Genomic DNA, 20,216 nt, shown 5'->3' with positions numbered 1-20,216 from the left:
ATAGAGTAAAGCATATGTTACTGTGCTGTGCTAAACACTAGTAAGTGTCCAGTGAGTATCAAAACAGAAAGTACTATGATGTATCAAATATCATAAGGGTCATATGATGTGGATGAGTACCAGCACAGCACACTAGATAGATCCAATATAACTAAATAGTGTTGAACATAATCCTTTTAAACCAAAATCATATGTGTCGGTGCCTACGGACAGATCATTATTTGAGCTGCTGATGGTCACAGCATGTGAGAGACTAAGAACAAACTGCATTCACATCAGCTCGCAGGCCTGTCTCTCAGGAACAGTCTTATGACCAGCATGCTCCTGTACAACACAAAGACCAAAGTCCAGAGGCTGGGGGTTGGCAAAATCAATTCTAAATGACTTTATTTGGAATAAATACTTTTGAAGTCAAAGTAAATAAAATAAAAAAACATAAGTATAAACAAAAACGGTATTTACATTAGTTATTTGTGCACAGCTGGGTGGGTGTATACATAGTATACTATGCAGCTGCAACAAAAACAGAGGTGTGTATGTCTTTCCTGCATAATGCACAAAAGACAAAAAACAAACTCGACATAAAACAGGAACCATCTTTTAGATGGAACAGGCGGTCCCTCCGAACCAAAAATGGGGAAAAACAAAAGACTTAAACGGAAAATACAGGAATATGAGCTGTATTAAATTACAGGCTTTAAAAAAGGTAGAAGAGCTCAAAACATACAGTGGAAAAACCAAATAAATGGATGACGAGTACAGCACAATAGTCATGCTTTTTTAAATTTAACCATACTGTATCTAAGCATAATAACTTATGTTTTGGTGTGAGCTGTACCAGACATGTGTAATTTGCAGCTGCGTTTCTGGCTTGGTTCAGCCAGCAACACTATGTCAAATCAAATCTGCAATCCCAACACCTGTCATTATACATACGGAAGGGAAATAAATAGAATATTTATAGTTCAGCAAAATATGACTGGTCATTAGTGTTCATGACATTGTGAAGCGCATTGTTTCAGTTTGATTTAAACTGTATAAGAGAAAGATGGAACCAGTGATCTGGAGTTTGGGCCCAAAGGACCCATGTTTGTATAATGTTTTGCATTTCACCTGAATATTTGCTGATTATTCAAATCCCTTCAAATGAAAGTGTATGGCTTAAATGCTGTGTATGTTGTCTATTTTGCCTGAAACTATTAAACCTGAACCTTACCACCGAAATTACGGATAAAACAATACAAATATTTTACATTGCACAACTTTGTCTCACTAAAAGAAAACTGTAGAACTAGCAACTCTGCATCAACAATGGAGTGGCATTCATGTCAGGATATGTGACAAAGAAACAAATGAACCAGAAAGTAGAGATCATTCTGTGGCACGGGGTAATCTACGTCATGTTGAAATGTTGAGAATGGTCTCTTGCAGTACAATGGCATTTTCAGACACAGGGTCACCTCTGCTTCACAAAATATTTTTCAGACTGCTTGTCTGAGTGACACATATGAAAGGAAAAGGAAGTACAAATCTTAAAATAGGTAACTGTACAAAAAATAATAATAAAAAAAAACATATTTTATAAAGGGAAGACAACCAAAGTGTTACACCATATATATCTAATATATATACCAAACCAAAACTGGTTGAACAGCTCAGTTGTTCTGAGCTGTGATTTAGCACCAAATTGAAATGGATTATAACGCCTACAACATTAGTAGATAAAGCTAAATTGCGGAGTCATTTTTATTTGGAATTTCAATCAACATGAGGTTTAAAAACAAAGCCATAACTAGGTATTGTTCTAGCGGTAGTAATATATACCAATGATAATTTAAATGATATTTTTCAGCTCTGTTATGCTTGGCCAAACTAGTCTTATGATTTGGAGTACAACTCCTATAACATGATTCACTGATATCATATACAAAATCTTTGCAGTGCATTATGGTAGTTTGAGTCCATGTAAATGACCGTGCAGACCATCTTTGAGGATAAAGTCAAACAGATAGGTACATGTGGCTGATATTAAAACTGAGCTGAGAATGACAAGTCCCTTAGAGCATGAATGCTGATGCACTACATTTCACTTTTAACAGTGCTATCTTATAAAGAAGGGCATTGCACATGTTGTGTTTTGTGGAGTTATATTATGGATTTTTGTTCTGCATTATTATTATTATTTTTATTGTTAATAGTGCTGTATACTTCGGCTGCCTCTACCTAATGCTTATTAAGCACATTATGTTTGTTTAATTTTCTAGTGAAATTCCAAAGGCAAAATGAAGTTTGTATCCTGAAAACCAGGTTTACAGATTCAGTGGAGAAAATGCTCAGAGGACATTTATAGATATAGTGGGGACAACATTGGGGAAATATTCAGAGGGAAATATTTATAGAGTCAATGGAGAAAAGGCCAGCCATGGGACAGCTGTCAGTCAGAAAATGTGTTTTGTTTAAAGTCCAGCATTCCTGTAAATCCAGAGACAGCTTTTTTCCTTGCATTTTGTTGTTTTAAACTCTTGTATTTTTTTTACACACACATATATAAACACATCATATGTGTGTTTGTGTGTGTTTGTGTGTTTTCATTTATTTGAGGTTCTACTGGAGGTAGAATTTTGTCGACTCCAACCCTGTATCGTTGAAATCAGTCTGTACCTCACTTCATCTCGTTCTTTTTTCTCGCTCTCTCTTCTCATGCTCTTAGGCTCAGAGAGGATTTCCTCTCCATGTCTCCCTGTTGCAGGCAGAGGCCCCAGAACACTCGCAGTTCTGGGTCGTTAACATTTATGTTTTTCTTTTCCGTTGTTTGCCAGATAGAAAATAAGTTTTTGTGAATTAGAGAGCCTGAGATAAAAATAATCCTCATGAGTTAACAAAGCCTTGAGTGATCGAGGCCTTGTTAGCATTAGCTAATTCTCTTTACAGTTAACAAACCCTGGTTAGAATTAGCAAGGCCTCGTTACCATTAACTAATCCTCATTAGAGTTAACAAAGCCTTGTTAGAGTGATCAAGGCCTCGTTAACATTAACCAATCTTCATTACAGTTAACAAAGCCTTGTTAGAGTGATCAAGGCCTAGTTACCATTAACCAATCCTCATTAGAGTTAACTAACCCTCATTAGAGTTAACCAACCCTCGTCAGAGTGACCAAGGCCATCTTAGAGTTAGCAAGGTCTTGTGACACAGAAGTCCAGCTCCTGAGGCTTTCTCTGATTGGTGCAGCGATCCCGGGCCAGGAGAAGGCCCGTTTGAGTGACGCAGCGCAGCACCCGCCTTTTGAAGCCCTTCCCGCAGGTCTTGGAGCAGTGGGACCACTCTCCGATATTCCAGAGGGGGCAGGGGTCCCCACACGCCCGCATGGCGCTGGGCCGCTCGGCGTGGTCGCAGGCGGAGGCCGGTTTCCCGTGAGGGTCCAGGCACTGGACCAGCCTCCTCTGCAGGCCAGCGCCGCAGCTCACCGAACACTCCTCCCAGCCCCCCACCGTCCACTTGTACGTCAGCCGGGTCCGCGGCTTCTTCAGCTCCACCTTGTTGTTCTCCAGCAGCACGCTGTTCTGAGCGTGGGCCCGGCCCTCCTTCTTCAGGGTCCGCTCCTCCTTGCTGTCCTTGGGGACGTAGAAGGAGTAGCGGATGCGGGGCGGGGTCATCTTGCCGACGGACAGCACCTCGACGGTGAGCGCCTCCTGCAGGGGTTTGGTGGCCTGCAGGGTCTCCACCGCCGTGCTCGTCCCGTTGTAGCGCAGGAGCCCGCCGCGCACCGTGATGTCCTTCTCCACCGCCGACACCACGTACTGCCCGTTCAGCAGGTACCGGCCCCGCCCGTCCTTCACCGCCAGGTAGTTGTCGTCGTTGACCAGGCCCTTGTAGCCACGCTGCCGGATGTCAATGTTTGAGGCGCCGACCGGCAGTACCACCACAAAGTTGTAACCATGTCTGGGAAAGGAAGAGAGGTTTCAACTTTCAATACCAAAAAAAAATTTAATGTTAAAATAAATATTTATAAATATACATAGTTCATAGTTATAGTTTACAGTGTTATGCAGAAGCACAGAGGAAGGGGATGGAGAGGTCACTCACATTGGCTTGGTGAACAGGCCTGAGACCTTCCTGCAGCTACGGTTGTCTCCTCCACAAATGCCGCACTTATCAAATTTCTTATTGGAGTGGAGCTTTCCATCACAGCCAGCCCTGAGACACCTGCCCTGAACACAGACTGCAGGGGAGTCCGGGGAGCAAGGTGTCCCATCTGTGACCTGAGAGAGGGAGGGAGAGAGAGAGTGGGAGGAAGGGAGAGAGAGAGAGAAGAGAGAGAGGGAGGGAGAGAGAGTAAGAGAGAGGGAGAGAGAGAGCGAGAGTGAGAGAGAGAGGGAGGAAGGGAGAGAGAGAAGAGAGAGAGAGGGAGGGAGGGAGAGAAGGAGGGCATCTGTTCATCCGTCAAGTGGTCTATTAAAATGTTTGGCTTACTGTACCTGCACTGGTATCTTCATTGTATTTCATTATGCCACTCCCACTGTAACTCCTTCCCCTCAAAAACATGCTGAGTTTTATGAGCCTTGACATCACATCAGCAAATCATAGAAGAACATGATACTCCTTGTGTACACTGTGACCTTTCATTTAACCATCTCTAACATTTTTTCAACCACTTGTAAATCATGTTTCCTGCTTTTAAAAATGCCATCTCAGCCATCCCCTGCATAAAATTTATGAGGGGAAAGAACGTGTGCATGTGTACAGTGTGCATATACCTGCGTGTATGTGTGTTTCTTGACAAAGTCTGCTCAGATCAGGGGTGCCGGAGAGGTGGGGGCCAAGGGGCAATTGACCCCCAGCTTTTACCATCCTCGCTAATCATTCTATAATCCCTGTATCCTCACTATCCCCAATAATGCCCCTGTAATTGCAACTCTTATTGTGAGAAGACATCCCATGCCCATCCACTCAAAGACATTAGGTAAAAAAAACAAGGAAGACTATTCATATGTCAATCCAATCAAAGAGTCCATTGTCACAAATCAAATTTATATAAATTTTAGCAACCAATAAAATGGTCTGTTCTGGGCCATTAACTTGGCGAACATTAGCTCAGCTAGCTTTCAGTAGCTATAATAGTGCAAACAGTATTTCTTACACTGTGCTTCTGAAAAAATGTTAAAAGAGCCAGGGCATGGGCTGCTGGGTAGCGGACTCTGTAAAGGCGCTGGTTGCGGTGCATGAGTGTGCACCACAGTCTAGGATCAAATCCGCCCCATGCCACTGCTGACTGTAGCCAGCAGCCCACAGTAGTAGTGCATAATTGGCTTTGTGTTGCTCAGGGATATGGGAGAGCGTTTGTTTAATCTGAGCGATGAATAATGCTGTACATCTATACCGTTATTCATTGCTTGAATGACTCAAACAGCCGAGCGCCTGTGGCTAGCGCTTTCTGCGCGTGCGTCCTCCGCCCCTGTTCTGTGAGTTGCAGCGGCTTGCAGCTTCAGCGTGAAAAAGAAGCAGCTGGCTGGCAGGCAAATGTCAAAACTTAATATGAATACATAATAATTACATCCCTGCCATCTACAACTGCATTGGAGCAGGGCAGCAGGCAATCAGCACACACCTTTTGAAAGTTCATGTGAATTGTTTAAAGGACCAACCAACGTATTTTGGATGTTAAATGTACTACATTTACCAAACATTTCCTGCTAACAATCAGGTTGAGATTAAGAAGTCATGGATGCTTGAATTTTATTCGTCTTTTATTGATGGACTCATTTTGTGACAGAGAAACATTCTTTTGTAGTGGTGCCTTTAGGAGATGTGTTGTGACTGACCCCGGTGGTCCACAAGGATGATTGCGCTTCAAAAACGAAAGCACAAACATATAAGGGAACACGCTCCAAATCAAGAATTGATTCAAAGAGGAGGAACGCTGCAAAACCAGTGGATGCAATGGAAATGCTACACAGCACTTTGGGGGAGTCGCACAATGGAAAGCACTCTCTTACAGAGAGGAACACATCAGGACTGCTTTTGCCTTGGCAGCAGGATGAGACTGTCCCCTGATAAGCTTGTGAGATGTGTGATCATCTGCGAGATGTGGCTGCTAGCAAGCTATGACTAATGAACTAAAAATGTGATGTCTATTTCAGACATGCCTGAAGGTGAACATATCAGACATACAAAATGTACTATATTCCAAAAGCTATTTAAAGACAGATCTCCCACGAATTACTCATTACATATACTGTCCGTGTTTTTATGTATGCATGTGTGTCTGTGTGAGTGAGAGTGACAAATTACTAAAAAGTAACACATGCATCATATTTTTGTATACCAATTTTAGATATTATTATATAAATGAGCCAATGTTATATCTAAAGGCCGTTACTTTTGGACTCAAGTACTGGAAAATACTGTTTAAGTACAGGCAAATTCCCAAGGGGGCAGGGGGGAATGAGTGCAAGACCAGTCCTGTAATAGATTTAGGGGGATGTTCCTACACTGTTCACTTAAACAGATGTGCTGACATCCTACAACCGTACAAGGTTCCCGTGGCACCGAGATCCAGCTCCGCCTGAAGTGACCGCGCCCCACACCTCACGCTGCCCGCCTTACCTCTGCAGACCCCACACGCACCCCACGTCTCACCGGGATCAGTCCTCACCCCACCTTTGCTTTTTAAGCGCTTCTTCGTGTGTAAGAAAGTTTGGGGTGCAAGAAGTCAGTCCCAGTAGCGTGATGTTCTGGTTTTAATCTCCCTATGAATCACCCGCACCCGTCAGCAACTTCAAAAACATGTTTTTTGTGGAAACTTCCACCTAAGATAGGTTTATACATGTCTGCCTGTTTAGCCAGTGAGAAGACAAATGTGTAAGAAAAAAACAACAACAACAACAACAAAACAACACAAATCCATTAGATTGCTTTTCTGATGAAGGGCATCGCTGCTTGCTTGAAACTGCAACAATGACACCCCCTCAAAGATCCTGCTCATTGTTCAGACCGACACATTAAAAATAGGAAATTTGATAAGTGATGCAACAGCTGTTCTATCAGCTCTGAAGCAGGAACTGACCTTGGGAGCGAGGACATAGAAGTAGCCTGTGCCGTTGGCTCTGCAGATGAGTTTGCACTTGTCCTTGGGGGAAACGCCTGAGTATTTGGGGACCCACGCCACAGTGGGAGCGAGCCGGTTAGTGTTGAGGCTGAAGCCGTTGTAGGCCTCGCACTGCTCCTCGCGAAAACTTTTACCTGCGGAAGAGAGGCTCGTAAGTGAAAGGCTGTGACATTTAATTTGAGTGAAAATCCATTTTAATTTGACTAAGGTGGGGTTATGCTCACACTGAATTTAGCTGTCTTTAACATAGTGTAGCAAATTAAGCAAGAAACTGAAACAAAGCCAATATTCAGAACAATGAATAGCCTAACACCAATCCTAGGATAAGAACATTGCTTATAGCAGGGGATAAGGCACATTAGGACTCAAATGATGCACTGAAATGATACACTTCCATGTCTTAAGCTAATGCTAGCAGGATATGAGCCCCTCAGGTCGGACTCTGACTGAGGCAGGCTTGAGAGGTGTGGTCTCAGGGCGCTGCCCAGGGGCAGTACCTGTGTCAGGACAGGGCTCCAGGTTACAGGAGCGGTATTTGACACGCACGCCTTGGCAGTATTTCCCCCCGTTGGCTGGAACGGGGTTGGTACAGTCCCTCTTAGCCAGCTGTACTCCTCCACCACATGTCCGTGAGCACGAGCCAAACACACCCCACTTTCCCCAGCGGCCGTCCACCTGCAAGAGGCCACCATCAGCACACAGGTCAGCACAAACAATCACACAGAAATAAACACACACCTGCAGGCACATACACATATGTAAGCAAAGACACCTGCCACCTGTCAGCAGTAATAATGTGCTATAAAAACGCTATATTTGCTAAGTATGTAGAAGGACTTATATAAATGTGTGTGAGTGTCTGGTAAATAGTATTGCTGTAAATGTAAAACTTATTATGTACACATTTCACCATGTATTGATGTGTTATAATTTACATGGGCTTCTATATGATCAAAGAGCGCTGAACACTTTTTTTTACATAAAGCTAAGAGAGCGCTGAGATTCTGTAGGGGTATATAATCTCATTGTTGGATGGTTTGAGGGATTGATTTATGCGGCGCTGCATGATTCTCATTCCTCTCAGTAACAGAACACCTGGTGATAATGCACGAGGTGCATGGCAATGTGAAGCTCGCTTAAAAATTCCTGACTCAAATGTCAAGCGCTAAGTTCCCGAGCGCGGCATGGGGTTCGTATTGGACCGTAACTGAACTGCAGGCAGCTGCTGGCTCACCCTGGTCTTCGTGGCGTTGCGTTTGTCCACGCAGGCTCCCCGGACGCACAGCCTGCCGTCTCCGCAGCTGGTGCCGTCGGCCCAGGGGAAGTGGCGGGTCTGGCACACCAGCTGGCCCCGGGCCTTGCCCGTGCACCACAGCTTGGCGCAGGACTGCATGTACGGGCAGGGCTTGGAGCCCGTGCCGAAGGCCAGCTCGCACTGCCGGTTCAGGCTGTAGCTGCTGCCCGGCAGCACGTCGGGGAGGGCCAGGCTCTTCTGCGGCTGGTCCAGCAAACAGTCCCCTTCAAACCAGAAAACAGCAACCGACTTTAGACCCCAACCTCAGAACCACCTTTAAACCAGAAACCCAGTACCACCCTTAAACTAAAACAACAGAACCACCTATAAGTCAGAACACCAAAACCGCCTTTTACCCAAAACATCCTTTAAACCACAACCCCAGTAACCAAAACATCAGTTCCACCTTGAAACCAGAAAACCATAACCACGTGAATGCCAAGCACAAGCGGTACCTTGCAATCCCGTATACCACCATCACCTGACAGCTGACTTCTCACTAACTGCACAACCTGAGAAGCCTCTTCATACAAATATTGCTATAGCGTCATCACTTCTGTCAATCGAACCAAAGTGGACCTGTTGTTATGTAATACCTTTCTTCAACGTAGCTGTTCCTGCTGTAAAGAAACCACACCCTGCACAAGTTAAATGAATCTATGCCTTATAAAAAAGGCTGTCAGTTATGTCAAAGCAGCTCTTTGTTTCATTTTTGTTTGTGTATTTATATAATAGAATCTAAATGTGCCCTACCTTGGGGTGCCTGGGCTGTTCTCAATGCAATGATACACTAGAGACTAGACCATAACATTACCCACTTCCGGAAGGTGGCACACAGAGAATGTTCCTTTCGAATGCAGGGAACAGAGTAAAATATTCACAGAAAATGGATGGCCCAGCTCAAAGTCCCTGAGAGATCACTTAAATGACTGTTCACACAGAAAGGATTTTATTTAGTTTAAAGGATTTTATTCATTTCAGTTACTCAATCTATATGATTTTAAAAGTCTTATTTTTGGTATTTTTGGTTTTTCCATACCCTGGAGGTGTATGGTGTCTAGTTTTTTCCACATTAGTTGTTTCCCCTAATCACACATCCAACCCCCAAATTCTATAGGTGTGAAAATTTCATATATCTAAGAATGAAGACAAACAGCTGCCTGGTTTGATTAAATTGCAACACCTTAACTGTATAAATATATATTTAGGACTCTAACAATAAATGTGTCTGTACTAGAATAAATAATGTTGGAAACTTGGATTCACGTGGTTGTGCAAAAGCTTCCACCTCATGGTTCCATCCTGTTATACCCATGCCAATGAACAGTTCAAAAAAACGTGCTCCAGAACCAACATCTCATTAAGTGGAAGACACAGCTCCAGAACCAACATATCATCTGTCAAAAAAACCTGCTCCAGAACCAACATCTTCACTGGTTAAAATCTGCTCTCGAACTAACATCTTCTCTGTTAAAAACCTGCTCTAGAATCAAAATCTTCTCTCTTAAAAACCTGCTTCAGAACCAACATCTCCTCTGTTAAAAACCTGCTCCAGAATCGACTGCCTTTTTCCAAGCCTGAATTACAGAGTTAAAAAAAAAGCCATTTTCCCTTTTTAACCAGGAAGGAATGTGTAAAGAGAAGGAATAGGGGAAGAAGGAGGAGGAGAAGAAAGGCTGTTGCCAGGGCCGACTGACCGTGGCCACTGTCTAGGAAGTCGGTGATGATGGCGGCGCTGCAGGCGGACCAGGGGTTGTTGCGGTCGATCTGGATCAGCGTCGGAGACATCATGTGATTATCCCTCAGCTTCCCGAACACTTCCTCACAGGCCTTCACGTTGTCGTGCGGCATGTTGAAGACATGACCTGAGGGGAAAGAACACGGCCCGTAAGCACTCGGTGTTCTTGCTAAAAATTAAAAATAAAGTAAGTAATTAAATATCTAAATAAATTGCGGCAGGGAACTTCTACTGTTTCTGGGCAGAAGGTATATGCTTCAGCACATGATGGTGTCTGTATGTGCACGGGTCTGGCCAAAACCAACTGCATTGTGTAGCAATTCCAAATGTTTTCTTTTTCATTAGTGAATTGGCAGTGAGCCCCTCTGCATTTCTGGAATTCAGCTTGGAGCTCCAGTCAGCAGTCTGCTCCGGCTGTCTGGCACCCAGTGGATGAAGCTCTGTAGGTTAGTATTTCACCCTGACGGCAGCTATTTGTCACAGTGACATCCTGACTGCAGGAGCCAATGCTTTAACAGTGACGATGTGTCTAAAAACTATTACGCACAGAATGTGGTCTTGGAAAAAAAAAAAGTAAAACTGTGACTGGTCATTGATTATTGCCAACTTTTCTTTTAAATTATTGGGATATTTTCATAAAAATGTTTTTTTCTGAAAAATGTCAGTCTGCTTTCTGTCAAAATTCAAGTAAATCACAATTTTTTCTTGTCTTTCAGTAAATTCAGTTTATAACTATTTATAGCAACCATCACTTGCTTTATATTTTAACCTAATAATCAATAATTATGAAAATTAGGCTCAAGGGGGCCGGATAAAAGCATGCAACAGTGACAAATAATGTTGCACTACAGCCTTGCCCCACCCCTTCTCTTTGGCATTGTGCTGCTGGTGACTTAAGTAAGCTGTGTTTACACACGTGTCCCAGGCAGTGGAGGACTCCAGGGGTTCATTCAAGGATAGCAGCACAACAGTGGCCTAAACCCATCTTATACCATTTCACAACTAATACTCTCGCACAGCACCTGCCAGCTGTCTTAGCTTTATAAACTTTTTGACCTTCAAGAATGCCAAAACCAAGCGGTAATATTGTCAGTTGGAAAAACATAAATTGCAAAGTGCTTACTGTATGAATTTCATGTATGACGTGAAAAGTTCATTCCTTTATTACAACTCTCCACTGCATAATTACAGCCAATATGTTATCTCATTACAACCAGCTAGACACCACAAAATGTTAACAATAACCGTTGTATTATTTTGTGCTTCTCATCTTTTATGTCACATTTGCTCTGACAGACGCGAGCGAGCCAGCGAGAGCGCGGCGTGCGGACTCACCCAGTTCGTGGGCCGTGGTGAATGCAGACGGGAGGCCGTCGTCCTCTATGACAGAGCAGCTCCTCTTGGAGTCGCACATGGTGCCCACGTCTGCCATGCCCAGGGTGTCGCAGGTCGTCGCACCACACAAGTCCTAAAAGGAGAGACGAAATAGCACTGTTCAGCTATCTAGCTGAATAAGCTCTTGCAGGTAATGCTCCATTTCTTAAGCTCTTGCAAGTAATGCTCCATTTCTTAAGCTCTTGCAGGTAGTGCTCCATTTCTTAATCACAGTGGAATAGTGTATTACCAATTCTTATTACAAACTGACAAAATTCTAATAAAAAAACAATGTTAAAAATGAGTGAATGAGTGATTATTCAGAGTGAGGGGTAATGGGGCTCTGAATAATGGGAAGGCAGACACATGCCTTCCCTGAGATTTCCTTTCACATTACCAGAACACCCCTTTGAAAAGGCTTGCTTCATCATGTGTATTAACACTGTACAGATGAACAGTGAGAGATTATCTCTGCATAGTATGCATTTCAATAGGGCATACCCACATCAAGATGGCCTTTTCTTCAAAGCATGTTTGGAAATTAATCCTTGGAGTGATCCATTCATTTCATGACAACATAATATCCTATCCCAAAGGACATCAGTTAAACAATAAATACAATTGACATAGTAACTAAGTAATACAGCCTTGCCTTGGCAAATACTCCAAAGCAATAAAAACTGAAAAGTCTGCAAATCCCTGAAGTACTTTCATCTATTTATTTTACTTAGAAGCTCTACGTTCTTTCTCCCTCCATGCTTTCATCTAAGACTTTAGACCTTTAGCATCCATGATGAAATCTCTAGGTGCTAAACGTATTGTTTATACAGCATAAAAAATCAAATCCAGATGTGTGTATGTATGCAAGTGTGTGTGTGTGTGTGTGCTTGGTGGTGAGGATGGTGCGTATATAGTATAGGTGGGGAAGGGGGGGGGGGATTAAAATAAAGCTTATGACTACAATAAACAACAGTAAAAACCTGTTTTGGTGGCATATTTTTAATAAACTGTGAATGCTACAATATTTCCAAAGATGCTCCACTTGTGCTAATGTAGCTCTATTGTCAATGCAGGTCCAGCACAGCGCATTCCCCCATTAAATATTCTGACAAAGAGAATGTATGGGAGGCCATTTTTCTTGTGCTTTATTCCATCATTATGACATACACATATATGACACATTCTCTTCATGAAGTGTTTCGTACAAAAAATGACTTTTACCAGTACATTGCATGTAATGGATAAAAATGACTTTTGGATAAAAATGGATAAAAATGACTTTTACCAGTACATTGCATGTAATGGATAATTAAGCATGTTTACATTAGTCCACAGATACATTAACAGAATATTTATTGCAAAATTCTACACCTTCCACAGGTTCTATAGCATAATTAAGCAATAATAATAGATGTAATAGAATGCGTTTTAACCCAGATTTACTGAATAACTTCCAGTCACATACACACACTGCCAATACTTCACTGAGCAAAATGCTTTACTGTGTATAGACCAGACTGAGAATAAAATGCTTTTAATGAGCCAATTACAGTGTGTCTATAAAGGTATCTTATGAAAAATAATACGATCAAATATAAAAGAAAATTAAGGACTGTAACACTTTTTTTCTTGTCAATTTAATTGTTCTTTCTACAGTTCAACTGAGCCGTAAGGTAATACTAATGACCTGTCTTGGTGGATTTGTCCTTATTATGGGACTGGAAATTTTGTTCCTGTAAATGCCATATTCCTTTGAAATCCCAGCCTCTGGGAGCACTTGTCTATACCGTTAACTCACAATAAGAAGCAAGCACTTTTTTGTTCACACAGTTCAGTGAGTTCAGCAAAAAAAAAAAGTGATGTTCCCATTTATCTGCCAATGCTCATTGTTAAGGAAAAAAAATCTTGATTTAAACCAGAGACGAGGGTTTACAAGTGAACAAAGGAGAAATAACCAAAAAAAAAAAAAGTAAGAATGTATGATGGTATGTTTGATGAATTCCTGCATTTTTCAGCTGGACTCAGCAGTGGAATTCCAGCTGGATAGGGTGACTGACACCACAGAGAGAGAAAGTACCAGAACAGCCTGTGGACAGGTAGGCTGCAATGCAGAGGGGCGTTAGGGGTGGGAAGCCATGTGTGCGGTGTGAGGAAGAGGCGGCTGCTGACAACGTGTAGCCATGAAAACATGCTCCACAAATACCCTAATTTTGGAAAAAATCTTTCCAAAATTATGGCATGAGGCTGAATATTTCTAAACTGCATTTATAGACACCGATATATCTGTATAATAAGACTGTATACTGTATATATTATTTATTTGGCTTAAATTCACAAAAAAATAATCGAAAACAATGAAGAGACTTTGTGCTGTGCTCTGTGATTTGACTTTGGCTGCTTAAATTTGAAGTTCTGACTTTATCACCTCAAAACTTCTGTAACTGTTTTCCCATGTTTGCAATGGATGCTGGGTAGCTATAGACACAAGGCAACATCCATCCATCTAACCCAGTGGTCTCCAACCCTGGTCCTGGAGAGCTACAGGGTCTGCTGGTTTTTGTTTTCACCTTAAAAGCAGCTCCCAATTGAGACCCAAGACACCAGGTAAGTTGAGTTAACTGTGTAATCAACTGCTCTAATTAATTCATGAAGTGCAGAGTCACCACGAAATCCAGCAGACCCTGTAGCTCTCCAGGACCACTGATCGATCCTAAACCCACTTATCCTGGTTAGGGTCATAGGAGGTGCTGGAGCATATCCCAGCATGCAATGGGCAAGGGGCAGGAATATACCCTGAACAGTCCATTGCAGGGCACACACACCATTCACTCACACACTCATACCACACAGTAGGGGCAATTTAGACTCTCCAATTAACCTAACCTGCATGTCTTTGGACAGTGGGAGAAAACCCACGCGAACACAGGGAGAACATGCAAACCTCACTGGCCAGGATTCAAACCAAGAACCTTCTTGTTGAGAGGCAACAGTGCAACAGAGCAGTTCACTGGTTAATCTGAAGAACATACACACACAAACAACAATATTTCTGGTTTGATTTTAATGTCTCAAACCATGGTCTGGACAAAATACATCAAGGGAGCTGAGATTGGAGTAGATAAATAAATACTATGATTAACATTGTAAGGCTCTACACTCTACAACATTGCCTGATTATAACATCAGCAAGCGGGACTCAGAGGGAGGATCCACCATTATCATTACAGCATCGCTGGGATAATTTCATGCAGTGTCAGCTCTTACTGTATGAGCGCTCAATGATTAGGGATTTATAACAGTGAAACAGTAACATTGCAAAATGTGATCAACAGGACAATCTGGCTTTTCAATTTATTGAATGATGAGCAGTGAGTATCACCTAATTGACCCATATCTATGTGTCCTAAGAAACTAATAAAATGTTCATGATCCACAGAAATATTCTGGATCAATTGAGAACAAACAGGTCATACAATTACGTCACATTGTGCAACCGATTAACTTCAAAGTGCATTAATTCAGTCATACAATTCCTCCAGTGTGTCTATCCAGTCAAACAGTTACTTCACAATGCATAATCCCATCATACACCTGAATATTTCTACATGTTGGGTGGTATGTAGAATAATAACACTGTATATGTATGGGTTTGTTGAATATATTTCACTAAAATGTATGTTATGAATCATACATACACATCTATATGATATGATTAGAATGCAAAGATATGATTAGAATGCAAGGATAATTTGTATATGATGGAAAGATTTTCACAGCCTGGTGGAATGATAGGTTGGTGCATCTTCAATACATTTGATAACAGGGGTGCTTGTCTTCATAATAACCATTCAGAACTAAAAAAATAATTAAGGTTTTCTTGCAACGTAAACCCTGCTAATAAAAGTTTTAAATTAGAACATGCTGTGGATGGCTTCTACTGTTCTCTCTAATTTACTGGTTGACATAAAACTTCAGACAGTAATGTTAATGTGGCTCTCAGCATGTCAACCACGTTTCAGTTTATTTAACACCATCTTAAAGAGTGTGATGCAGAATGCCAGGCCTGACCTCCAAAAGCCTCTCTTAATTAATGCAAAAACTGCAGCATCACAAAGACATGCCAGTTCATAAAGGAAAGAAGCTGGGCAGACCCAAATGAACTATGGCAGGACTAGGATGCAAGGGGGCTTTTTTCAGGGGGGCTAGTTAAGCAGGTGAAGTTTGTAAGGTTAATTTTGTTTTTTGAGTGACACAAACAAACCCTTGGATGTCAAACTCCTCCCAACTGTGCCACTGCTCACAAACAGAGGATGTTTTGCTATGGTCAGTGAAATGTGCACCATAATTTCACAATAAATGGAACCACCCTGGGGAACCATTTTCGATAGTCTCCATATTTTACAGAAGGACAGATACATTTGTGTCATATTGCTGTTGAGGTCCATTATTCCGTTATGTAGCCTATTTATCCTAGACCAAAATCACATCTGGGATTTCAAATGCCCACATTTTTTTACTTGAGAAACAAATAGCTGAAATCACCATTTAGGCACTGTATGATTTAAATAAGGATATCATGTGCTTCACACAACTCACTAAATCTATTGTGAAAAATCTTTTCTGAACCTGAGAAGAAAACAAGATCTGAATTAATGTGGCAGTATCATGTAAACCTAACAAGGTAAGAATTCCTGTTTCTTTTTGCATGGCACAAGTAGTCAGTACATACATTCAGCCAGTCCATGCACAAAGTCAGTCCATGCACTCAGTACTGTAAGCACAGTCACTCTGTCAGTCCATTTAGTCAGTCAGTACATGTACTCTGTTTTTCTGTTTTCCCCATGTCAGCAGGAATTGTCATAACAGTAGACACTTCCTCTGACCCGGGTTGAACAAGAAGCAAAAATTCTGATTTTTTCCCCCTTGGTAACATGTCAGCCTATCCCTTGGATTCCACTCTGCCTTAGAAGAGTGCAGGTTAATGGGAAACAGACACCAAGCTGAGGGCAGTACTAAAAGCTCCCAGCTGGAAGTGGGAAGATCTTGCAGAAATAGATACTTCCCTTTGCACCCACAAAGTGTTAAAGCCCTGACCTGAAGCCTATTACTCATGATCCAAATAATAATAATAATAATAAAAAGTTAAATGAATTACACAGGTTGAGACAAGTTACCGCAAGCACACAGGTGTAGAGTATTCCTCCTTCCTTTGAAAAATCACCTGCAGCTGTGGTAGGAAGTGTGGTTGAGACTCTATGATCCTAAATAGGTAACTGGGTTCTTAGTGAGCCCTTGGAGCTCCAGTTCATAATGTGCAAATATTGAGTTTGGCTCAGGCTGCTGAGCAGCAGGTGTCTCCGTTTAACACGCTGATTTGGCGCTGCTGCGTCCTGGAGTCTCGCCATGGGAGCTAACCTTAATTAAGCCAGCGTTCACTGTACCAACGGCGCTCCCTGTGGTCCCTAAATCCAGCCGCAGGAAGCACCATGCCCTCACAGCACCCGCCTAAGCACAGGGCCTGGCCATGGTCCGCACCCTGCACAGCACGTCTGAAAGCCTGCATGCTTTCAGCTCTGTTTCTGATGAGCAGATACTGCTTTATCCACCCACACGCAGGACACTGAACATAACTTCAGTAACGCAGTAATGCTACACGTGCGTCCATTATAGCTCATGGAATGTCATGATTCCAATCTACGACAGTAATCTTCTGCAGTTAAACCGAACAGCGATCACCTGCTGTACACCCTGGCCAACAATATTCTAAAAAGCTCATTTTCATATTTTTCATTTTGTTGCCTGCAGAATGCATCTCTCCATTTGCTTTGGCTCATGGCAAAAAGTGTGAATTTCAAGGATTTCTAGTAGCGCTCGCCTCACTCGGTCAACGTGCCGAAGGAATGTTGCAGGGAGCAACAGGTAGCAGGGAGGGCAGAATCAGGGCTGTCAGAGCTGTAATGTCTCTGGAATTTAGGGAGTGATTCTAACACACAGCAGCTCCCACAGGAGCCATTCTGGCAGGACCTTTTAATGGCATGAAGCAGGTTCATTTCTACCGTGTGTGCTGGTGAAGCAATAGCTACAGGAGCAATGCGATTCCCCAGCTGACTGTGTGAAAAACCATCCACAAACGGGAGGGCCAGTCTGACATATCAAAATCACCCCGTCTTTCTGAAAACAGGAACAACTCACTTCAAAGGGGATACCTCGGTCGGTCATATAGAACAGAGATCCCAGTTTGTCCATTAAAATAAACAAATAAACCAACAAATAAATAAATTGAATAATAGATACATTACTAAAAATGTCCTCAAAGTTTTGTGTAATTTAAGCACATATAGGTTGCTTTGGGCAATATACCAATAGCAGTTAATATTACACTAATCAGTGGATGGACTCACCTGTAAGAAAAAATTGGATATGCATCACTAGTATGAATGCATTCTAGCGATACTATAACTTGACCAAGATTCTATAGAGCATCGTTCTGGACGCCATCCTAACTGTCAATATCACAGTCATCAACCAGTAGTGATGAAAAAAGAATTTACGATGAAAAATTCAGTGAGAATACTGGGGTTACAAAGCTATACACCTACTGCAATGTAGCCAGTGTGACTTCTTAGCTACCGTAAAACGGCACATTCCCAAAATACATAAATGGTCACCGTTACATTTTAAAAGTAGGGTTCTTTTGCTTGTCTGAATGGCAAATGCTTCATTCAACCTAAACACAACTCACTTAATGTCTCAAATGGCTTGTCACTTTTTAATTAATCTGAGCCCATACATATGAGAAACTTCCGTTATACATTAAACAACTCCCACCAATTCCTCAATGGAAATTCGTGCCGCCTTACCTGCTTGGTGAATAAGATAGCAGTATCCCAATATTCGGGGTGCTTGTCGTTGTGTTTGTTTAACTTTTTCTGCCACGTGCAAAAATTGCGCAGAGTGAGTGCTGCATTAGTAGAAACTTTAGGTCCTTTGTCAGCTTCAGTAATAACCATAAACTTGACCACCACGATGTTTATGGAGTTGAGGATGCTGGGGTGCTTATAAAGTCTGGCAGCAACGGCCATGAGAGTCAGGAGGTAATGTTTAAGGTCGTCGCCATGGAACTTAGCCATGGACTCATCTGCAACGATGAGGACCTCCACGAATCTGGGGATGGATGCAAACCGTTTTGATCTGCCCATGCGCTTTAACGCAGTCTCAGTCATGTTCGCTTTATTCTGTGCCTTCATGCCTTTATATTTTTCCAAAAAGTCCAATATGTTACGGTTCAGACCGGAACTCACACCGCACCTGGAAGTGGAGCCGAGGTGAGAATTGCTTCTGCGGCGAATAACATGCACTTTCTCCGCGCTCCTGAGGGTCCCTTCTGTGGCGACATTACCTATAGGGCTGATGAAATACTCCGACCCCTTGTAACCAAATGCACCGTGCAAGCCTTTACACAGACTCAGAGCAGCGTAGGATTTGCGATCAGAATTCACATCGCCAGAGAAGAAGCAGCGGCTCAGATCAGATGTCGTGGATTCAGGCGCTGAGGTGCCGCTGTGCGCAGAAAAGGTAGGCGCGAGAAAATTGGAATCAGGGAATAGTTTGATGTAAAATTCCTGGTTGAAAGCGTTGATTTTAAAAACAACCCGCTGCTGACTTGCTTCATCCGCGTTACTAAAATTGTGTTTTGCTGAAAGGCTATCTTCTAGTAGAATGGGGATACAAAAATCATTTTCCATAGAATGGCTCAATTTGGCGTATAATAGGACGTCCAGAAAAATGACAAGTGTGCCAATAAACATAAACATGTTTGTTACTAAAAATCTGTGCAATGATCAAAAGATGAGATATATATCACACAGCATATACATAGATTCTGAGAGTTCAGTACCATCCGTGGTGCTGATGCAGCGTGTGCAAGCAAAAGTAATCTACGGCTCTGTGTCTTACAGAACTGCAGTGGCGCGTCCTCTAATTACACACGTCCCCAATATAAGATCCATGTCCATCTTCAACCGGTCTGCTGAAAGCGGTCCCTCTTTCTGAGGGTTTTATGCTTTTTCGTCATGTGTAAACATTGAGGAATAGCGATCAGGGTTTAAGGGGAGGTGCTGGAAGACCTCCTTGGACATGCCCCCCGTTTTATGTTTTAGACCGCAGCCACTTGTAGCTCTCTGAATATTATTATTACTCTGAAACATGCTGCACGAGAAGGGGTCCCTCCCTCTTACCAGGGCTGTTCCTCTGCAGCAAATCCACCGAGTGCCCAGACTGTATTCAGACACAAACCCCTTTTAATATGGGTTCTACAGCTTAATTGGAAAAGACAAGCAGTTCACCTAGGTCTATCCCTCTCCACGAATCCATTAGTAAACTTAATGTATCCTAGATGTTTTCAGTCGAATTATTTTCTGCTTGTGTTAAAAATCTCATTGTTGCAAAATCTCAGGCTGATTTTCATCCAGAGGTGTTGAGAACATCAATTTGGTTACTCAATGCTCTCCACAAATGTCACTTATAGTCTGAACGTAATTATTCTAACCCGTTGTAGTGTATATGCTATAGCGAGCATTTTTGTGAATATAAGAACTTATATTAGCCGTAGATACTTGATTTCGTGCCAAATCTGCATTATTATTACGCCAAATTTACGCCGAGTACAATATATTAAACTAACCAATTGTGCCATATGTCGGCT

At 42.3% G+C, this 20,216-nt stretch overlaps 1 protein-coding gene across 1 annotated transcript; it reads right to left on the bottom strand.

Moving 5' to 3' along the window:
* Window positions 1-361: 361 nt before the first annotated feature.
* LOC118210446 (A disintegrin and metalloproteinase with thrombospondin motifs 15-like) lies at window positions 362-19,682 on the bottom strand. The gene is made up of 8 exons (XM_035386657.1): window positions 18,373-19,682; window positions 11,474-11,606; window positions 10,098-10,265; window positions 8,341-8,624; window positions 7,604-7,781; window positions 7,065-7,240; window positions 4,085-4,260; window positions 362-3,940 (listed from the first exon to the last, which is right to left on the bottom strand). The coding sequence occupies exons 1-8, from the start codon at window positions 19,324-19,326 to the stop codon at window positions 3,172-3,174; spliced, it is 2,838 nt and encodes a 945-aa protein (XP_035242548.1). The 5' UTR covers window positions 19,327-19,682; the 3' UTR covers window positions 362-3,171.
* Window positions 19,683-20,216: the final 534 nt, after the last annotated feature.

The sequence above is a fragment of the Anguilla anguilla genome, chromosome 12 (assembly GCF_013347855.1).
Source record: "Anguilla anguilla isolate fAngAng1 chromosome 12, fAngAng1.pri, whole genome shotgun sequence".
In the NCBI taxonomy this organism is placed as follows: Eukaryota; Metazoa; Chordata; class Actinopteri; order Anguilliformes; family Anguillidae; genus Anguilla; species Anguilla anguilla.
Note: the sequence above shows the minus strand (reverse complement) of the source record. Positions and strands in the feature narration are given on the sequence as shown.

Excerpts from the sequence above, each read along its gene's own strand:
- LOC118210446 (XM_035386657.1), bottom strand. The coding sequence starts at position 19,326 with ATGTTTATGTTTATTGGCACACTTGTCATTTTTCTGGACGTCCTATTA. Across the intron at positions 7,782-8,340 it reads GCAACGCCACGAAGACCAGG|GTGGACGGCCGCTGGGGAAA; the intron begins GTGAGCCAGCAG and ends GGCCTCTTGCAG. Across the intron at positions 7,241-7,603 it reads GGAGCCCTGTCCTGACACAG|GTAAAAGTTTTCGCGAGGAG; the intron begins GTACTGCCCCTG and ends TCTCTTCCGCAG.